The 14326-nt window shown below is 47.4% G+C and overlaps 1 protein-coding gene across 1 annotated transcript in view; it reads left to right on the top strand.

The window, feature by feature from the left end:
• MMP7 (matrix metallopeptidase 7) overlaps positions 1 to 10281 on the top strand; it is a 47176-nt gene extending 36895 nt beyond the window's left edge. The window contains exons 6-8 of the mRNA XM_057749412.1: positions 9757 to 9808; positions 9956 to 10082; positions 10198 to 10281. Of these exons, the coding sequence (XP_057605395.1) occupies positions 9757 to 9808; positions 9956 to 10082; positions 10198 to 10281 (263 nt within the window). The remainder of the gene's footprint in view (positions 1 to 9756; positions 9809 to 9955; positions 10083 to 10197) is intronic.
• Positions 10282 to 14326: the final 4045 nt, after the last annotated feature.

Consider the following 14326-nt stretch of genomic DNA (forward strand, 5'->3'; position numbering starts at 1 on the left):
ACTTCTAAGAGTCTGTTGATTTTCTTGTCTTCTATATAAATGGTCATGACCCTTGAAAAGGACAATATTATCTCTTCCCATCCAACACTTGTATTTCTTAGTGTTATTTCCTCTCTTATAACATTGGCTGGCACCTCCAGCATTACATAGAACATTGTGATAGCATATATTCTTGCACTGTTCCTAATCTTTTTTTTTTTTTTTTTTTTAATTTATTTATTGGCTGCATTGGGTCTTTGTTGCTGCACGCGGGCTTTCTCTAGTTGCGGTGAGCAGGGGCTACTCCTCATTGCAGTACATGGGCTTCTCATTGCAATGACTTCTCTTATTGCGAAGCACAGTCTTTAGGCACTCAGGCTTCAGTAGTTGTGGCACATGTGCTCAGTAGTTGTGGCACACGGGCCTAGTTGCTCTGTGGCACGTGGGATCTTCCCAGACCAGGGCTTGAACCCATGTCCCCTGCATTGCAGGCGGATTCTTAACCACTGCGCCACCAGGGAAGTCCCACTGTTCCTAATCTTAAGGCAAATGCTTTTCAAGTTTTTCCAGGTAAAAGATAAATACCTATCACTTTAAGGAAGTTACTTTCTATTCCTTGTTTAAGTCGTAAATAAGTATAAAACTTTAAAGGATGCTTTTTCTACATCTGTTGAAATGTATTTCCTTCTTTTATTTGTTAGTATGGTAAACTATATTAATAGTTTTTTTTTCATGTAGAATTTTCTCCTTGCATTCCTAAGAATTAACCATAATTGGTCACAGTATATTACATTCTTTAATCATTACTGAATTTAATACATATCAGGATTCTTGCATCTCTGTTCACAAGTGAGACTGGACTATAATCTACATTTATTGAAGATTTTATCAAATTTTCATCAAGTTTTGAGGTTAGGGTTAAATTGGCTTCATAAAAGGAGTTGGCAATCTTATCTTTCTTAAAGAAAGGAAATAGTTAAGGCAAGGCCACAAATAAATAAGACAGAGAATTTTTTAAAGTAGAAATGATTAACAAAATTACAATTTGTTCTTTAAAAGAGTTAATAAAAATAGAAAAATAACCAGTTGGCCACACATCCCAATCTACCCAGGAGAATCCACTGTATACCTATTGTCCTGGCACAGTTATTAACACCAGCCCCTTTCGTCCTCAAAATGTCACTGGGCCATAAAGCATCCATAGGTTGCAGCTATAACTGACATGCATTAAGCCACACATTAGCTGTGTTACTATGGTAAATTCCCTGGCCTCTCTGAGGTTCAGGTTTCCCATCAGCAGAATGGAAACTGTAACATTTACCTCTCTGTGTAATTTGAAGAGCAAATTGAATAAAGCAAGTAAATGCCTAAGTTCTAAATAAAAGTTAGGTGATTCCAGCACCAGCCATTCCCAGCAATCCACAGATTAGAGCAAGGATCTTGGCACCCAGATGCAACCTAATAGAATTCTAAATCCATATTGACTAGAGGCAGAAAAGTATGTATAAGGCTATACCACTGTGAAATAATAGACAAAATAGAGATTGGTCTCCACCTCTAGTTCATGCCATAGAGCTCTTAAAATCCTTGCGATTTCCTAAGTGATAAAAGCATCAGGAACATATTTTTTTCTAATATTTGGTCTTTGACCTCAGTTGCTGACAGAGGATTCCTGAACCCTTTGTAATTTTGTAACCAAGAAGAGCTAAATTGGACTCTAAATAGATGTTCTGTGTGTTTCTTTGACTTTAACCTTTGCTTTTTGTTGCTTTTGTTATTATAATCATACATAATGGCCTGCCTTGGAGAACGCTGCCCCTCTGCCTGAAAGTTAAACTGAAGTTGCTCTCTCTGTTCAGCTCATAGGGAAACAATCTGACCCTACCCACCTGTGAATGGCTGCAAGAGAGAAGAAATGAACACATCCCCTCACCAAGGCTAATCATTCCAGGAGATGTTTTGCAAGACTGATGGCCCTTATACTTTACTTCCTCACCATCTCTCCCTCTCTATGCTACCTTTTCTTTTCTTTTTAATTAATTAATTTATTTATTTATTTTTGGCTGCATTGGGTCTTTGTTGCTGCTAGCAGACTTTCTCTAGTTGCAGTGAATGGGAGTTACTCTTCATTGCGGTGCACAGGCTTCTCATTACGGTGGCTTCTCTTGCTGCAGAGCACAGGCTCTAGGCTCGTGGGCTTCAGTAGTTGTGGCACATGGGCTCTGTACTTGTGGCTTGTGGGTTCTAGAGTGCAGGCTCAGTAGTTGTATCACACCGGCTTTGTTGCCTCATGGCATGTGGGATCTTCCCAGACCAGAGATTGAACCTGTGTCCCCTGCATTGGCAGGTGGATTCTTAACCACTGTGCCACCAGGGTAAGTCCCTATGCTACCCTTTTACTTCACTTCCTCACAGCATCTCCCTCTCTGATTCTATAAAAGAAACTGGCATCCAGACGCAGATAAAATGGTTTTTTTGGAGACACTAGTCTGCCATCTTCTCAGTCTGCCTGCTTTCTGAGTAAAGTCATATTCCTTGTCTCAACACCTCGTGTAACAGGGAAGAGCTAAGTTGGACTCCATGTTGGATCTGTTTCTTTGACTTTAACCTTTGCTTTTCGTTGTTTTTGTTATTAAAATCATACATAATAGCCTGCTTCAGAGAACCCTGCACACTTGTGAATGGCTACCGAAAAGAAGAAATTAACACATCTCCTCTCTGAGGCTAGTCATTCCAGGAGATGTTTTGCAAGGCTAATAGCCCTTTTTACTTTACTTCCCCGTGCCTCTCCCTCTCTAGTCTGCCTTTTTTACTTTACTTCCTCACTGCCTCTCCCTCTCTGATTCTATAAAGCAAATTGGTATCCAGACTCAAATAAGATGGTTTTTTTGGAGACCCGTCTGCCATTTTCTCATCTGCTGGCTTTCCAAATAAAATCGTATTCCTTGCCTCAACACCTTGTCTCTAATTCATTGGCCTGTTGTGAGGCGAGCAGAGTGAGCTTGGACTCAGTAACAATTTTCTGAGTGATATAAATGTATGTTCTCATGAGGAAACTCTGGGTGGGCTCCTCAGTGAGGGCTGTCCACCAGAAAAATCAAACCATGATTAGAAGTTGGAATTTTCAGCCCCATTCCCAACCACACTCTACTTTCTTGAGGAGGGAGAAAGAAATCAGTTAATGATCAATCATGTCTGTGTGATGAAGCCTCCATAAAACCCCCCAAAGTAAGGGGTTTGGAGAGCTTTCAGGTTGGTGAACATATCCATGTTGGTGTACCCCAGCTCCATGGGGACAGAGCTCCTGCATTCAGGACCCTGCCAACTTCTTGCCCCATGTATCTCTTTTATCTCTTTTTCTGGCTGCTCATCTGTATCTTTTAACACATCCTTTAATAAACTGGTAAATATACCTGTTTCCTTGATCTCTGTGAGCCATTCTAGCAAATGATTGACTCTAATGAGGGGGCTCTTGGGAACCTCTGATTTGTAGCCAAGCTGGAAGGAAGTTGTGGGCAACCTAGGACCTATTACTCATGATTGGCATCTGTGATGTGTGAGGGGATTGGAGGGGGCAGGGAATCTCCTGGGATCTAATGGTATCTCCAGGTAGATAGTGTCAGTATTGAATTAATTTATAGGACATCCATCTGGCATTGCTTGTTGTTGGGGAAAATCTCCACACATCTGGTGTCAGAAGTGTTGTGAGTATGGTAGTGTAAAAGTAAAGCAGAAACACAGAAGGAAAACAGGTAGTTTTCCTATACAACCACCAATGCCCAGTGCCCCACCACCTCCCACACCTACTACCTACAACCCTGTCTACTAGGTAACTTGGGCTATTCCAGATTTGATCTATGACCCCTGAGTGCAGGCTCCCTGCAAAGCTCCATTCTAAAAATCAGGGAAGCCCAAGTCCAAAGATGTTACCTTCAGCTACTCCTCATCCCCATCTCCTGTCCCACCTCATTCATCCAGCCCTTTAGAGGCCTGGGCTCTTCCTTGCACTTGCCAATCTCCTCTCCACCAGTATGTGCCAGAATGTAAATGTTCACACTGTTCCAATGCATGATCTTATCTGGTTTTGTTTTGATCTTCTTCTTCTTCTCCTTCTCCTTCTCCTTCTTCCTCTTCCTCTTCCTCCTCCTCCTCCTCCTCTTCTTCTTCTTCTTCTTCTTCTTCTTCTTCTTCTTCTTCTTCTTCTTCTTCTTCTTCTTCTTTCTTCTTCTCCTTCTCCTTCTCCTTCTCTTTATCCTTATCCTTCTTCTTCTTCTTTTCAATGCACTAGAAAGTGAAATGCAGATATTTTTCCCCATCTTTGGTGAAGGAAGTCCTCCCTTTCCTGGAGCAAAGAGGAACATGTTTTTCAAGTTATGGATTTAATGAACTTAAAGTGTATGGTAAAGGAGCAAGAGGTAGGAACTCCCACGCAGACTAGAAATTACTTGGCAGTGGTGGGGAGAAGAAGTCCATAGGTCTAGAAGCAGTAGAGATCGAGGTTGTGCTCCAAGTCATTAACCTGGGAAGCAGCAAGACTCCAGGCCGGAGGTACATGGTTTATCTAGGGAAACAGAGTCCTAGGCCCTGGCTTTCAGAGCTTTGTCAAATTTTCTAGTATCCTATATATGTCAGGGAAACTGCCAGAAGCTGCCAGACCTGACAGGATTGGGCAGACACAGACAATGGGCAGACCAGCAGTAACTGGGGTGGGAGAGATGACTCATGAGTAGGAAAGGCCTCCAGAACCTTGGTGCAGTGAGGGAGTATGGTTGCAGTGGCAACATAAGGCTACTACCAGTCCAATGGAGTGGCAGCTTGGAGTCAACACTAGGTTGATTCGGGTATTACAAAGAAATGTAATGTTTCTTGCATACCTGAGCTTCTGGTCTTACATTCAGACCTGTTAATTACAGTAGATTTCTACTCAGGGTGTAAATTCAGTAGCTGAGGGACTAACTCCAGGAGGTAAGATCTCTGTTGACCATTCCTGGGTCACTCTTCCAGACTCATTTTTGCCACACTCCAACCATGCCTCAGCCTCAGACCCCACACCACTCACCTGCCTCAGCATCCATCCTCACTCCTGCCAGGTGACCAAGCTGAGGCTTCTGTATCTTTTCTCCTACCTTGTCTTGATGTGGTTTATCTCAGGGAAGAGACACTTGTAGGACGGAGGAGTTTCTCTTCTTCAATTTTACTTTCCAAATGTTCTGTGGGTGATCATCTGCCCTCTGGTGACTCTCAAGTCTGTATCTCTAGGTCTGTCCTGACTATAGAATAATAGCTTGTATGTGTGACATCGCCTTGGTACCCTAGAGCTCAAGTTCCAAATTCTAAAACTAGAATTAATTAGCTTGTGTTGTTGCAGAAATCGGTCCATTGATAAACCAAGCACCACACTCGGAGGGTTGGAGAACTCAGGTTTATTAAGCTGGTGGCCCCAGACAAGCTAACGCTCCAAAGTTCTGGGCCCCGAGCTCAGGGTGAGCTTTGCTTTTATAGGGATCTGTGCACGTGTTTATAGTTAGCATTGGTAGATTGGTTACTTGGTTTACAGGGCACAGAAGTTTCCAAGCAGAAACTTACAAGAGCAGGTGCAGAACATTCCATACTTAGCAAAACATCCTAAGATTACATTTGATTGCTAGGTTATCCTGTTTTTGTTTTTCCTTTTTCAGAGCAGCAAGCATGTTTCACAAAAGCAGAACAAGCATGGAGTTATTTTTAGCTGAGTGCAAGTTTCTAATTTTCCTCTTCATTCCCCCCTCTTGATGCCCCTTAAATGTTATAAGGCATCAACCTCTTGATCTTCTAAGCCCAGGGGCTGATAACCTCTCAGGGCTAGGAGGTGTGCGGTGGCCCTCCTATCCGTGGTGGCCTCAGCTAGGCTGGAAGCTATCCTCATGAATAATGGCAAGAGGCAAGGTAAAAGAAGGCAGGTCCCAAGGAGGAGTAGGACTATTCCCACAAGTGCTTTGAATCCCCCTAGGTAAGAAAACCAGCCCCCAAATAGCTCTCCGGGATTCCATCCTTTCCAAGTCTGGACTGGGACATGAGCTATTTTAGTCATCTTGTCGGTTATTTCTTCTATAACCTTGCCCTTATCATCTATCTGTAGGCAACAATTACTGAGATTGAACTTCCCACAGACGCCCCCTTCTACAGCCAGTAAGTAATCTAAGGCTCAGCGATTCTGATAAATAGCATTACGCATCTTGGTCTGTTCTCCTGCCAACAAATAAAGAGCCTTGACCGTTTGATTAGTAATGATTTCAACCACTGCCTGGAGATGGCTAATTCTGTTAAGCATGTAAATTGGGGTTCGGTAGCCCCAGGACCCATCTTCTGCCCAAGTGGCTGGCTCATAACATTGGATTATGCGTTCAGGAGGCCACTCACCATCTTTCCAGTTTCCAGTCTGTAGAGGCCTGCGCTTCCTGGTGAGGCCTCTGCCTTCATAAGCTGGGGCCCCTAATGATTCACCTTGGGCTAAGGGGAGTAGGAAAAAGAAGGGGCGGGTAGTCCCCAATATGCATGTCCCTGACCAATTGGCTGGCAAAACTGAATACGCGTTAGCTCCACATATCCAACATAATCCTTCTGGAGCAGGCCACTGGCCTTCAGTGGACAAGTCATTCCATCTGGTCTTTAAATTGGGGAAGCTTGCTAGAGGGTGAGGATTAGGCTCTGTATAGTTTGGGCTTCCCCACCAGTCAGAAGTGTGAGTAGTTGTATTATAGTGTTTTTGGCCTAGGCAAGTGAGGTTTCCAATTGGAACATTGAATAATGGGCCCCACCGTGCCAGACAGTTCCTGCCGATTATGGAAGACTTTAAATGCCAAACCCTACCCCTGGTTTTCTTGAATTCCCCTGAGTTGTTGAAGGGTCTCTGGGGATCTAATTCTTTAGCTTCCCAGGGCCATTGGTCTCCCAAATTAGTTCCTTCACACACACAGCAAGAAGTAAGCATCAACGTCTGGGCTATGGTTTCTGCTAGGGCGAAGAATAGGTTTTTAGTTCTGACTGAAATAGGAGGAGGACCACTTTCTATCCCTTCATAAAAAGAATGGAAGAGCTTGTGTGTAGAAGCCCAGAGTGGAATAGAAATACTCTGGAAATTTAACACGGTGCCTGGGTCAACACCTCTCCCATTGATATAAATACCGATTTTGAGACCATTTTTCCATTTTGAGTCTCTGGGGTTGAAGATAGTGAAATTGACAGGAGTACACGTCCCTAATTTACAATTGGGGTCAACAGTTCCCTTTTGAAGAAGAGCTATTTTGCTTCGATTCTCCCAGGTTGCCCATGTGACACAGGTCCAGTGAGGGCCATAAACCCAGCGGTCACCATAGCAGGAGGAGTGGGCTGGGGCCTGTTCACACATATATTTGTCATTGAGCCTGTACTCCCATTGCCACGACAAGCCCCCACATCCTATAGTTACCCAAGGGTTCCTGCTAACAGCAGCACACACATCAAAGTGTACCGCCACCAGACGTTCTAGATTTGTAATTCCTGTCCTGTTGATCAGAAGCCCCCCTTGTTGGTGCTGGACCTCTAACCAATCTTCACTGCGGGGGGTGGGGGGGGGATCGGGGGTCGAAACAGATATATTGGCCTGCTTGTTGACAAATAGAATAGGTTGTTTTGTTATGTTCACAGGTTCCTTGGACCTCCCGTTGGTAGAAGTGAGTATGGTAACACAAGGTCCTAGTGACCCCCTGACCTGATCTAGTCATGCAGATGCATGGAGTACACGACGGGTCTATTTTACTCTCCAATGTACTACAGTTCAATAGGATATAAATCACTACTACACAAAACATTTGATCCCACTTAATAATTCCATAGCTTTTGGGTAAATTGTAGCCAAAACGACCCCTTGTGTTTGGCCTGTAGAAAACATCAAGGCCAGTGGTGTAACCAGTCCCTACAAGGCAGGGTGTCATTGTAACCTTGACTCTCAGATGTCCCTCATTGAATTCCTCAAGTTTCCACCGTGCATAGACCAGTCAGCCCTGGAGTGGCTGGAGCAGGGCTGAAGATCTCAGACGGGACTCAGCTGTCTCCATAGGAAAACCTGAGATGGCTGGTGCGGATGAGCTTTGGCAGTCCAGGTCCCTTGCCCTTCTAGAGGTGCTGCTCACTTCACCGGGGTGTGGTGGATCCACGGGTTGACTCCTGTAACTTTAATAGCAGTAGGGGTTGCCAGGACAACCATATGAGGGCCAGTCCAAACTGGCTGAAGTCTAATCTTTTACCCATACCTCATCTCCTGCACAAGGGAATGGGAGTCCTTTTCAAGGTTTCTCAAGTAATACGGCAGAAGACCTTTCCCAGGGCATGGAGGTGTCGAGACATCTCCAGGTCTGCTAGTTGTTGGGGGTCTCCCTTGAGCTTCCCTACCACTGGAGGAGGTCTCCCGTATAAGATCTCAAAGGGAGAATAGCATGAGGACCTCGTGGTGCGTTGGGCTCGAAGTAAGGCTAGGGGTAGCATGTTGACCCAAGGTAATTGGGTCTCCTGACAGTTTAGCTAACGTAGTCTTGAGGGTCTGATTCATGCACTCGACTTTCCCTGAGCTTTGTGGTCTGTAAGCGGTGTGGAGCTTCCATTTGGCTCCCAGTGTCTTGGACAAAATCTGGACTATCTCAGTCACAAAGGCTGGCCCATTGTCAGACCCTATGGAGAGAGGCAGCCCATATCTGGGGATTATGTCTCTTAGAAGGGCCTTGGCCACCTCTCATGCCCGTTCAGTGTGCGTGGGATAGGCCTCAGCCCATCCCGAGTAGGTGCAGACTATCACAAGCAAATACTTATAGCCTCAGGAAGGCTTGACTTCAATAAAGTCCACTTCTAAATCTTCAAAGGGCAATGTCCCAACTGTCTGCACCCCTGGGCTGGGTCTTGGTCTTTGGCTGGCATTGTTTCGTGCACAAGCCATGCACCTAGCACTGATCTGGGCACACAGGGTTGGGAGCTTAGGAACAAAATAGTAGCGGCTCAGTAGACTTCCTAGTGCAGGTTTCCCTAAGTGAGTTGTCTCATGGTGTTGCTTCACCAGCTGGACTGCTATGGCACTGGGGACAAAGAGTCTGTGGTCTGGAAGCCTCCACCAGCCCTCTTTTCCTTTGTTCCTCCCTCACCTAAAACCCATTGATCTACTTTGGTATATCTCAGGGGGCAATTCTGGTGCCAAGAGGACCTTAGAGATCGGCTCTGGGCCCACTGTGGGACTCAGTTGGGTCACCGCCTCCTTTGCTGCCTGGTCAGCCAACCGATTTCCTTTGCTGACTGGATCAGTTCCTCTCTGGTGGCCTATGCAATGGATGACTGCCACCTGGGAAGGCTTCCAAATTACTCTAACAGCTGAAGGATTTCTTCTCTGTTTTTGATCCCTTTTCCACCTGCTTGTTAGTAGTCCCCTTTCTTTATAGGTGGCTCCATGAACATGTAAAGTAGCAAAGGCACACCTTGAGTCTGTGTAGACGTTGACTCGCTTCTCTTCGGCATGCCTCAGTGCCTGGATAAGTGCCCACAGCTCAGCCCGTTGTGCCGACCACCCCTGTGGCAAGGCCTCAGCCTTTATTATCTCATCTGTTGTTGTTACTGCATAGCCTGCTTTGCGTTGTCCTTCCTGGACGAAACTGCTTCCATCAGTGAACAGTTCCAGTTCTGGGTTCTGGAGGGGAGTGTGCGTCAGGTCTGGCCTGCTCGAGTAGATTTCATCTAGGCCCTCTTCACAGTCGTGATCGGGGGTTTCTGCCCCCGTAGGTAAGGATGTGGCAGGATTCAGCGTCCGCACAGTCTCGAGGCGGACCCGTGGGTTTTCGCAGAGCAGTCCTTGAGAGTGAGTCATGCTGGTGTTGGTCAGCCATTTATGTCCCTGGCTGTTCATCAGCGTGGTAACAGCATGGGGGACTTTTACATTTATATTCTGTCCCAGTGTAAGCTTGTCTGCTTCTCTGACCAGGGCCACGGTAGCAGTTAATGCCCGGAGACATGGCGGCCATCCCGCGGCCACAGGATCCAGTCGTTTGGACAGATACACGACCGGGCGCTGCTATGGCCCGACTGTTTGTGTGAGGACCTCCAGGGCAGTATGATTTTTCTCATGCACGAAGAGGTTAAAGTCCCATGTCACATCTGGCAGCCCTAACACTGAAGCACTGGTTAAGAGTCTCTTTATCTCCTTGAAGGTGTTTTCTTGTTTAGGCCCCCACTCTAGGGGGTCCTTACCCAGACCCTGCCATGGCCTCGTACAACAGCTTGGCAGTTTCAGAGAAACCCAGTATCTAGATCCGGCAGAGTCTGGCAGCCCCGAGGAACTCACAGACCTCTTTCTTGGTGCTTGGCTGAGGTATTGAACAGACGGTTTGTTTCCTCTCACGTCCGAGTGCCCAATGCGCTCTTGAGATGACAAACTCAAGGTACTTGACCTCCTGTCTGCAGATCTGAGCCTTTTTCTGTCGGGAGCCGTCTGGACAAGCCAATGCTGTGACAAGGTCACCAGGCTCCAAGGAGGACCGCAAGGCGAGAACTCCTTGGAAGGGCATTTCGGAGCAGGAGGATCGCAAGGCGACCGCCCCGCAAGGACAGGCCCCAGACCATCTCCACCCATTTTACATCCTGTTCTTTGTTTCTTTGTAATACTGTGCTTACCACCCACTTCCCCTCCCTGTTTCTATGTCCCCAGGAAAGAACCAGGGTTTGACACATTCTTTCTCCGCGTCTGCCCCACCAAGTCCCCTCCCACCACTCCTTGGTGGAAAAGGCGGGCACCTCAGGCTACTAAATGCTGGAGAAAAGGGAGGGGTGGCTCTTTTTGTAACGCTTATGATTGCAGCAAGGCATAAGTATAGACATAGACATTAGGCATAGGTATGGGTGCTAAGGGCTATCGTTTGCTTAGATATAAGATTAAGAAGTTATTTACACATGTTTACCTCAGAGTCACAAGGTTTGCAAGCCAAACCTGACAAAAGAAAGAAACTGGTAGATGCTGAGGGAAGATATGCTCTGTCATAAAAGATTTTTTCTGAGATATGTTTACTATATAAACACACAAAGCTCTGACAATAAAAGGAGAGATCCTGCATAGCAGACACAGGCCTCCCTGTCTCTTCCTTGCGCCGACGCCATTCATCCCTTGGGTATTCCTGGACCCGCCGGAGCTGGACTTAGGCATTTTTCCATGACACCTTGTACCCCATGGTGGAGAGTAGGGCCAATAGGGCTTTGGTGCCTTTCCAGCAGTCCTCTTGGGTGGGACTGACTAGCAACAGGTCATCTACATACCGGAACAGGGTGCAGTTCAAAGCTTCTCTGGGGAAGGCAGCAAGATCTGCAGCCAGTGCTTCACCAAGCAAGGTAGGTGAGTTTTTGAAGCCTTGTGGCAGTGGGTTCCAAGTCAGCTGTGTCTTTCTCCCGGTGTGTGGGTCTTCCCATTCAAAGGCAAACAAGGGCTGGCTGGCTGGTGATAGCCAGAGGAAAAAGAAGGCATCCTTGAGACTGAGGCAGGTGAACCAGCTTGCTTGGGCAGGTAAGAGGCTCAGGAGGGTGTAAGGGTTTGAGACCACTGGATGGATGGTGATCGCTGTGTTGCTGATGACGCAGAAGTCCTGGACGGGGCAATTGTTGTTCCCTCCAGCCTTCTTGACTGGTAGGAGCAGAGTGTTTCAGGGAGACTGACAGTCGATCAGAATTCTGGAGTCACGCAGGCGTTGGATGTGGTCCTAAATTCCCAGACATGCCTCTCGAGGTACTGGATATTGCCTCTGCCTGACAGGAGTGGCTCCTGGCCTCAGGTCCACCACGTTGGGTACATGGGTTTTGGCCAAACCTGGGGGCTCCTTTTTCTGCCCAGACAGCAGGGAAATCTTCCATCAGGCTAGTTGGATTCCTTTGTTCTCTTTCTGAAGAATTCAGATGCCATCCATCTTCCCTGGGCACAGTCACAGCCATCATCAGAGCTGGTTGGCTCCCCAGGGTGAGGCTTGCGGGTTTCCCGGGGACAGAGGTGATCTGTGCCCCAAGCTTTGTCAGCAAGTCTCTGCCCAGCAAGGGAATGGGACACTCCGGTAATTACAGGAATTCATGAGTCACTAGGTGGCCCCCTAACTGACATGAGCGGGCCTTGCAGAATGAGAGGGCAGTGATGTCCCCTGTGGCCCCAATGATAGTTCGACCTGTGAGGGGAGCCAGAGGTGTGGTTACACAGAGTGTACAGCTCCAGTATCCGCCATAAAAGTCATTTGATTGACCCCCTACTTTCATTGCAACTGTAAGCTCCCAGGGCCCCAGGATCAGGGAGTCTGGTACTTCCTATCTCGATTCTACTCCAGCCAGGCTGATAAGGTCTTGGACAGCTGGCTCAGGCTGGTACCTTCCTATGCTGGGTTGATTGAACTTCTTTGACCCTTCAGATGTCTCTCTACAATGGGGACATTCATTCTTCCAGTGTCCAGTCTCTTTCCAATAGGCACGCTGGTCGCAACATAGTGGTGGTCTCCTCTTGGCTTCCCCTTTCCATGGGGGAGCAGTGGGCTTTACCAAACCTGGGTTTACCACCAGTGCAGCAGCCAGCAGGGACACCTTTTGCTTCATGTGCTTGTTAGCCACCTTTTGGGCTTCTTGGTCGCAGTTCACAAACACCTTGTTTGCAACTTCCAGCAGCTGGGTGGCATTCATTCCAGCAAAGCCCTCAAGCTTCTGAAGCTTACAATGGATGTCAGCACAAGACTGGGCCACGAACTCCGCATTGACCATGCGTTGGTTTTCCAGTGCTTCAGGGTCAAAAGGGGTATACACCTGGAACGCCACACACAGTCTCTCATAGAACTCCATGGGTGATTCATCTGGCTTCTGGTGCACTTCTGTTGTCTTGGACATGTTGGTTGGTTTTCTGGCTCCTGCCCTCAGTCCCTGCAGCAGGGCTTGTTGGTATTTATCAAGGGAGTCCTTCCCGTCCGGGGCATTGAAGTCCCAGTTGGGCCAATCGTCCGGTGCAGCCCTCAGGGCCCAGACTGCAGAATCTACTGTACCAGCTGGTGCTGCCCTTGGAGCCATTTCTGTGCCTCTGACAGGATTCAGCAGGATTCCTCGGTGTTGAAGAGAGTCAGGAGGAGATGATGACAGTCATCCCAGGTAGGTTGGTGGGTGTAAAAAATGGACTCAAGGAGGTCAATCATTGCTTGTGGTTTGTCCAAATAGGACAGAGTGTGGTGTTTCCAGTTGAGAAGGTCACTGGTGCTGAAGGGCTGATAATAAAGGACAGGGTGTGCTGGCTGGACAGAGCTGTCCTCATTGACCTGGGGAGGGCCTTGGGCCTCTCTCAAGGGCATCTGCAGGGCTGCAGGCTTTTGAGCTGGTTGGTTGGCTGAGTGAAGTCACCACGGGCTTGGAGGGTGCTCTGGATTTGGAGGCAGTGGAGACACAGATGGCAGAGGGCTGTCTAGTAAAGGGTGAGGGGGCTGAACGGGAACTGGCGGAGCAACTGGCATATAGGGTGGAGGCACAGGGGTCTCTTCTTCAGGGTCCCCTTGGTGGATAACCTTTGCCAGCTTTTCTTTGCTTTTCTTTGGAGCTGGTTGGGCCACGAAGACCCTACACTGTCCCTGCCTATTTGCACAGAACCGAACTCAAGGAGGCAGCTGAATGGTGATTTGCAGCAAGGAATCTACATATGGAAACTGGTCTTGGTGCCTGGGGATCCCTGTCACCACTCAGTACACAGCTCTAACCGTAGGAAGGTCTACAGTACCCTCTGCTGGCCATCCCACCCCAAAGGTGGGCCATTCTAACTCGCACAGGGTGCGGAGTTTACCAAGGTCATCTTAACCCCATAGTCTCCAGAAAAACCTTTCTTAAAGTTTTTCAGCATACAATCCAAAACAGTCAGCTTAGAGGAGCTTCCCCCCATGTTAACAAGTGTAATCTACCTCTTTGACCAGGGAGGAGAGGAGTGCGCATGGGAAGGGCCTTGTCTTAGGGCCTGATAACCCAGGTAGTGCTGATGTCACTACTCCTGGAAAGCCCAATGTTCCCAGACAGCACAAGTACATGCCTCCATGAAGATGACCCTGATTGTTAAATGTCTCAGGGAGACAGGGCTGTAAGAAGGCAGTCTCTTGTAATGGGGTTTGCAGAGGAATAACTTCAGGTGGGGCTCCAGAGGGGGTGTGGAGTGATTGATCCTCTTGTGTGCACTGAGCAGGCAGAGGGAGCAAGTATGCATACTCCTCACCTAAGTGAAGAGCCTGACATCCTTGGGGAATCAGGGGATTATGAAGGAAAGGTGACAGAGGAAAACAGCCTCATAATGAGAATGTGAAAGTATCCAAGA

This window comes from Hippopotamus amphibius, chromosome 9 (genome assembly GCF_030028045.1).
Source record: "Hippopotamus amphibius kiboko isolate mHipAmp2 chromosome 9, mHipAmp2.hap2, whole genome shotgun sequence".
In the NCBI taxonomy this organism is placed as follows: Eukaryota; Metazoa; Chordata; class Mammalia; order Artiodactyla; family Hippopotamidae; genus Hippopotamus; species Hippopotamus amphibius.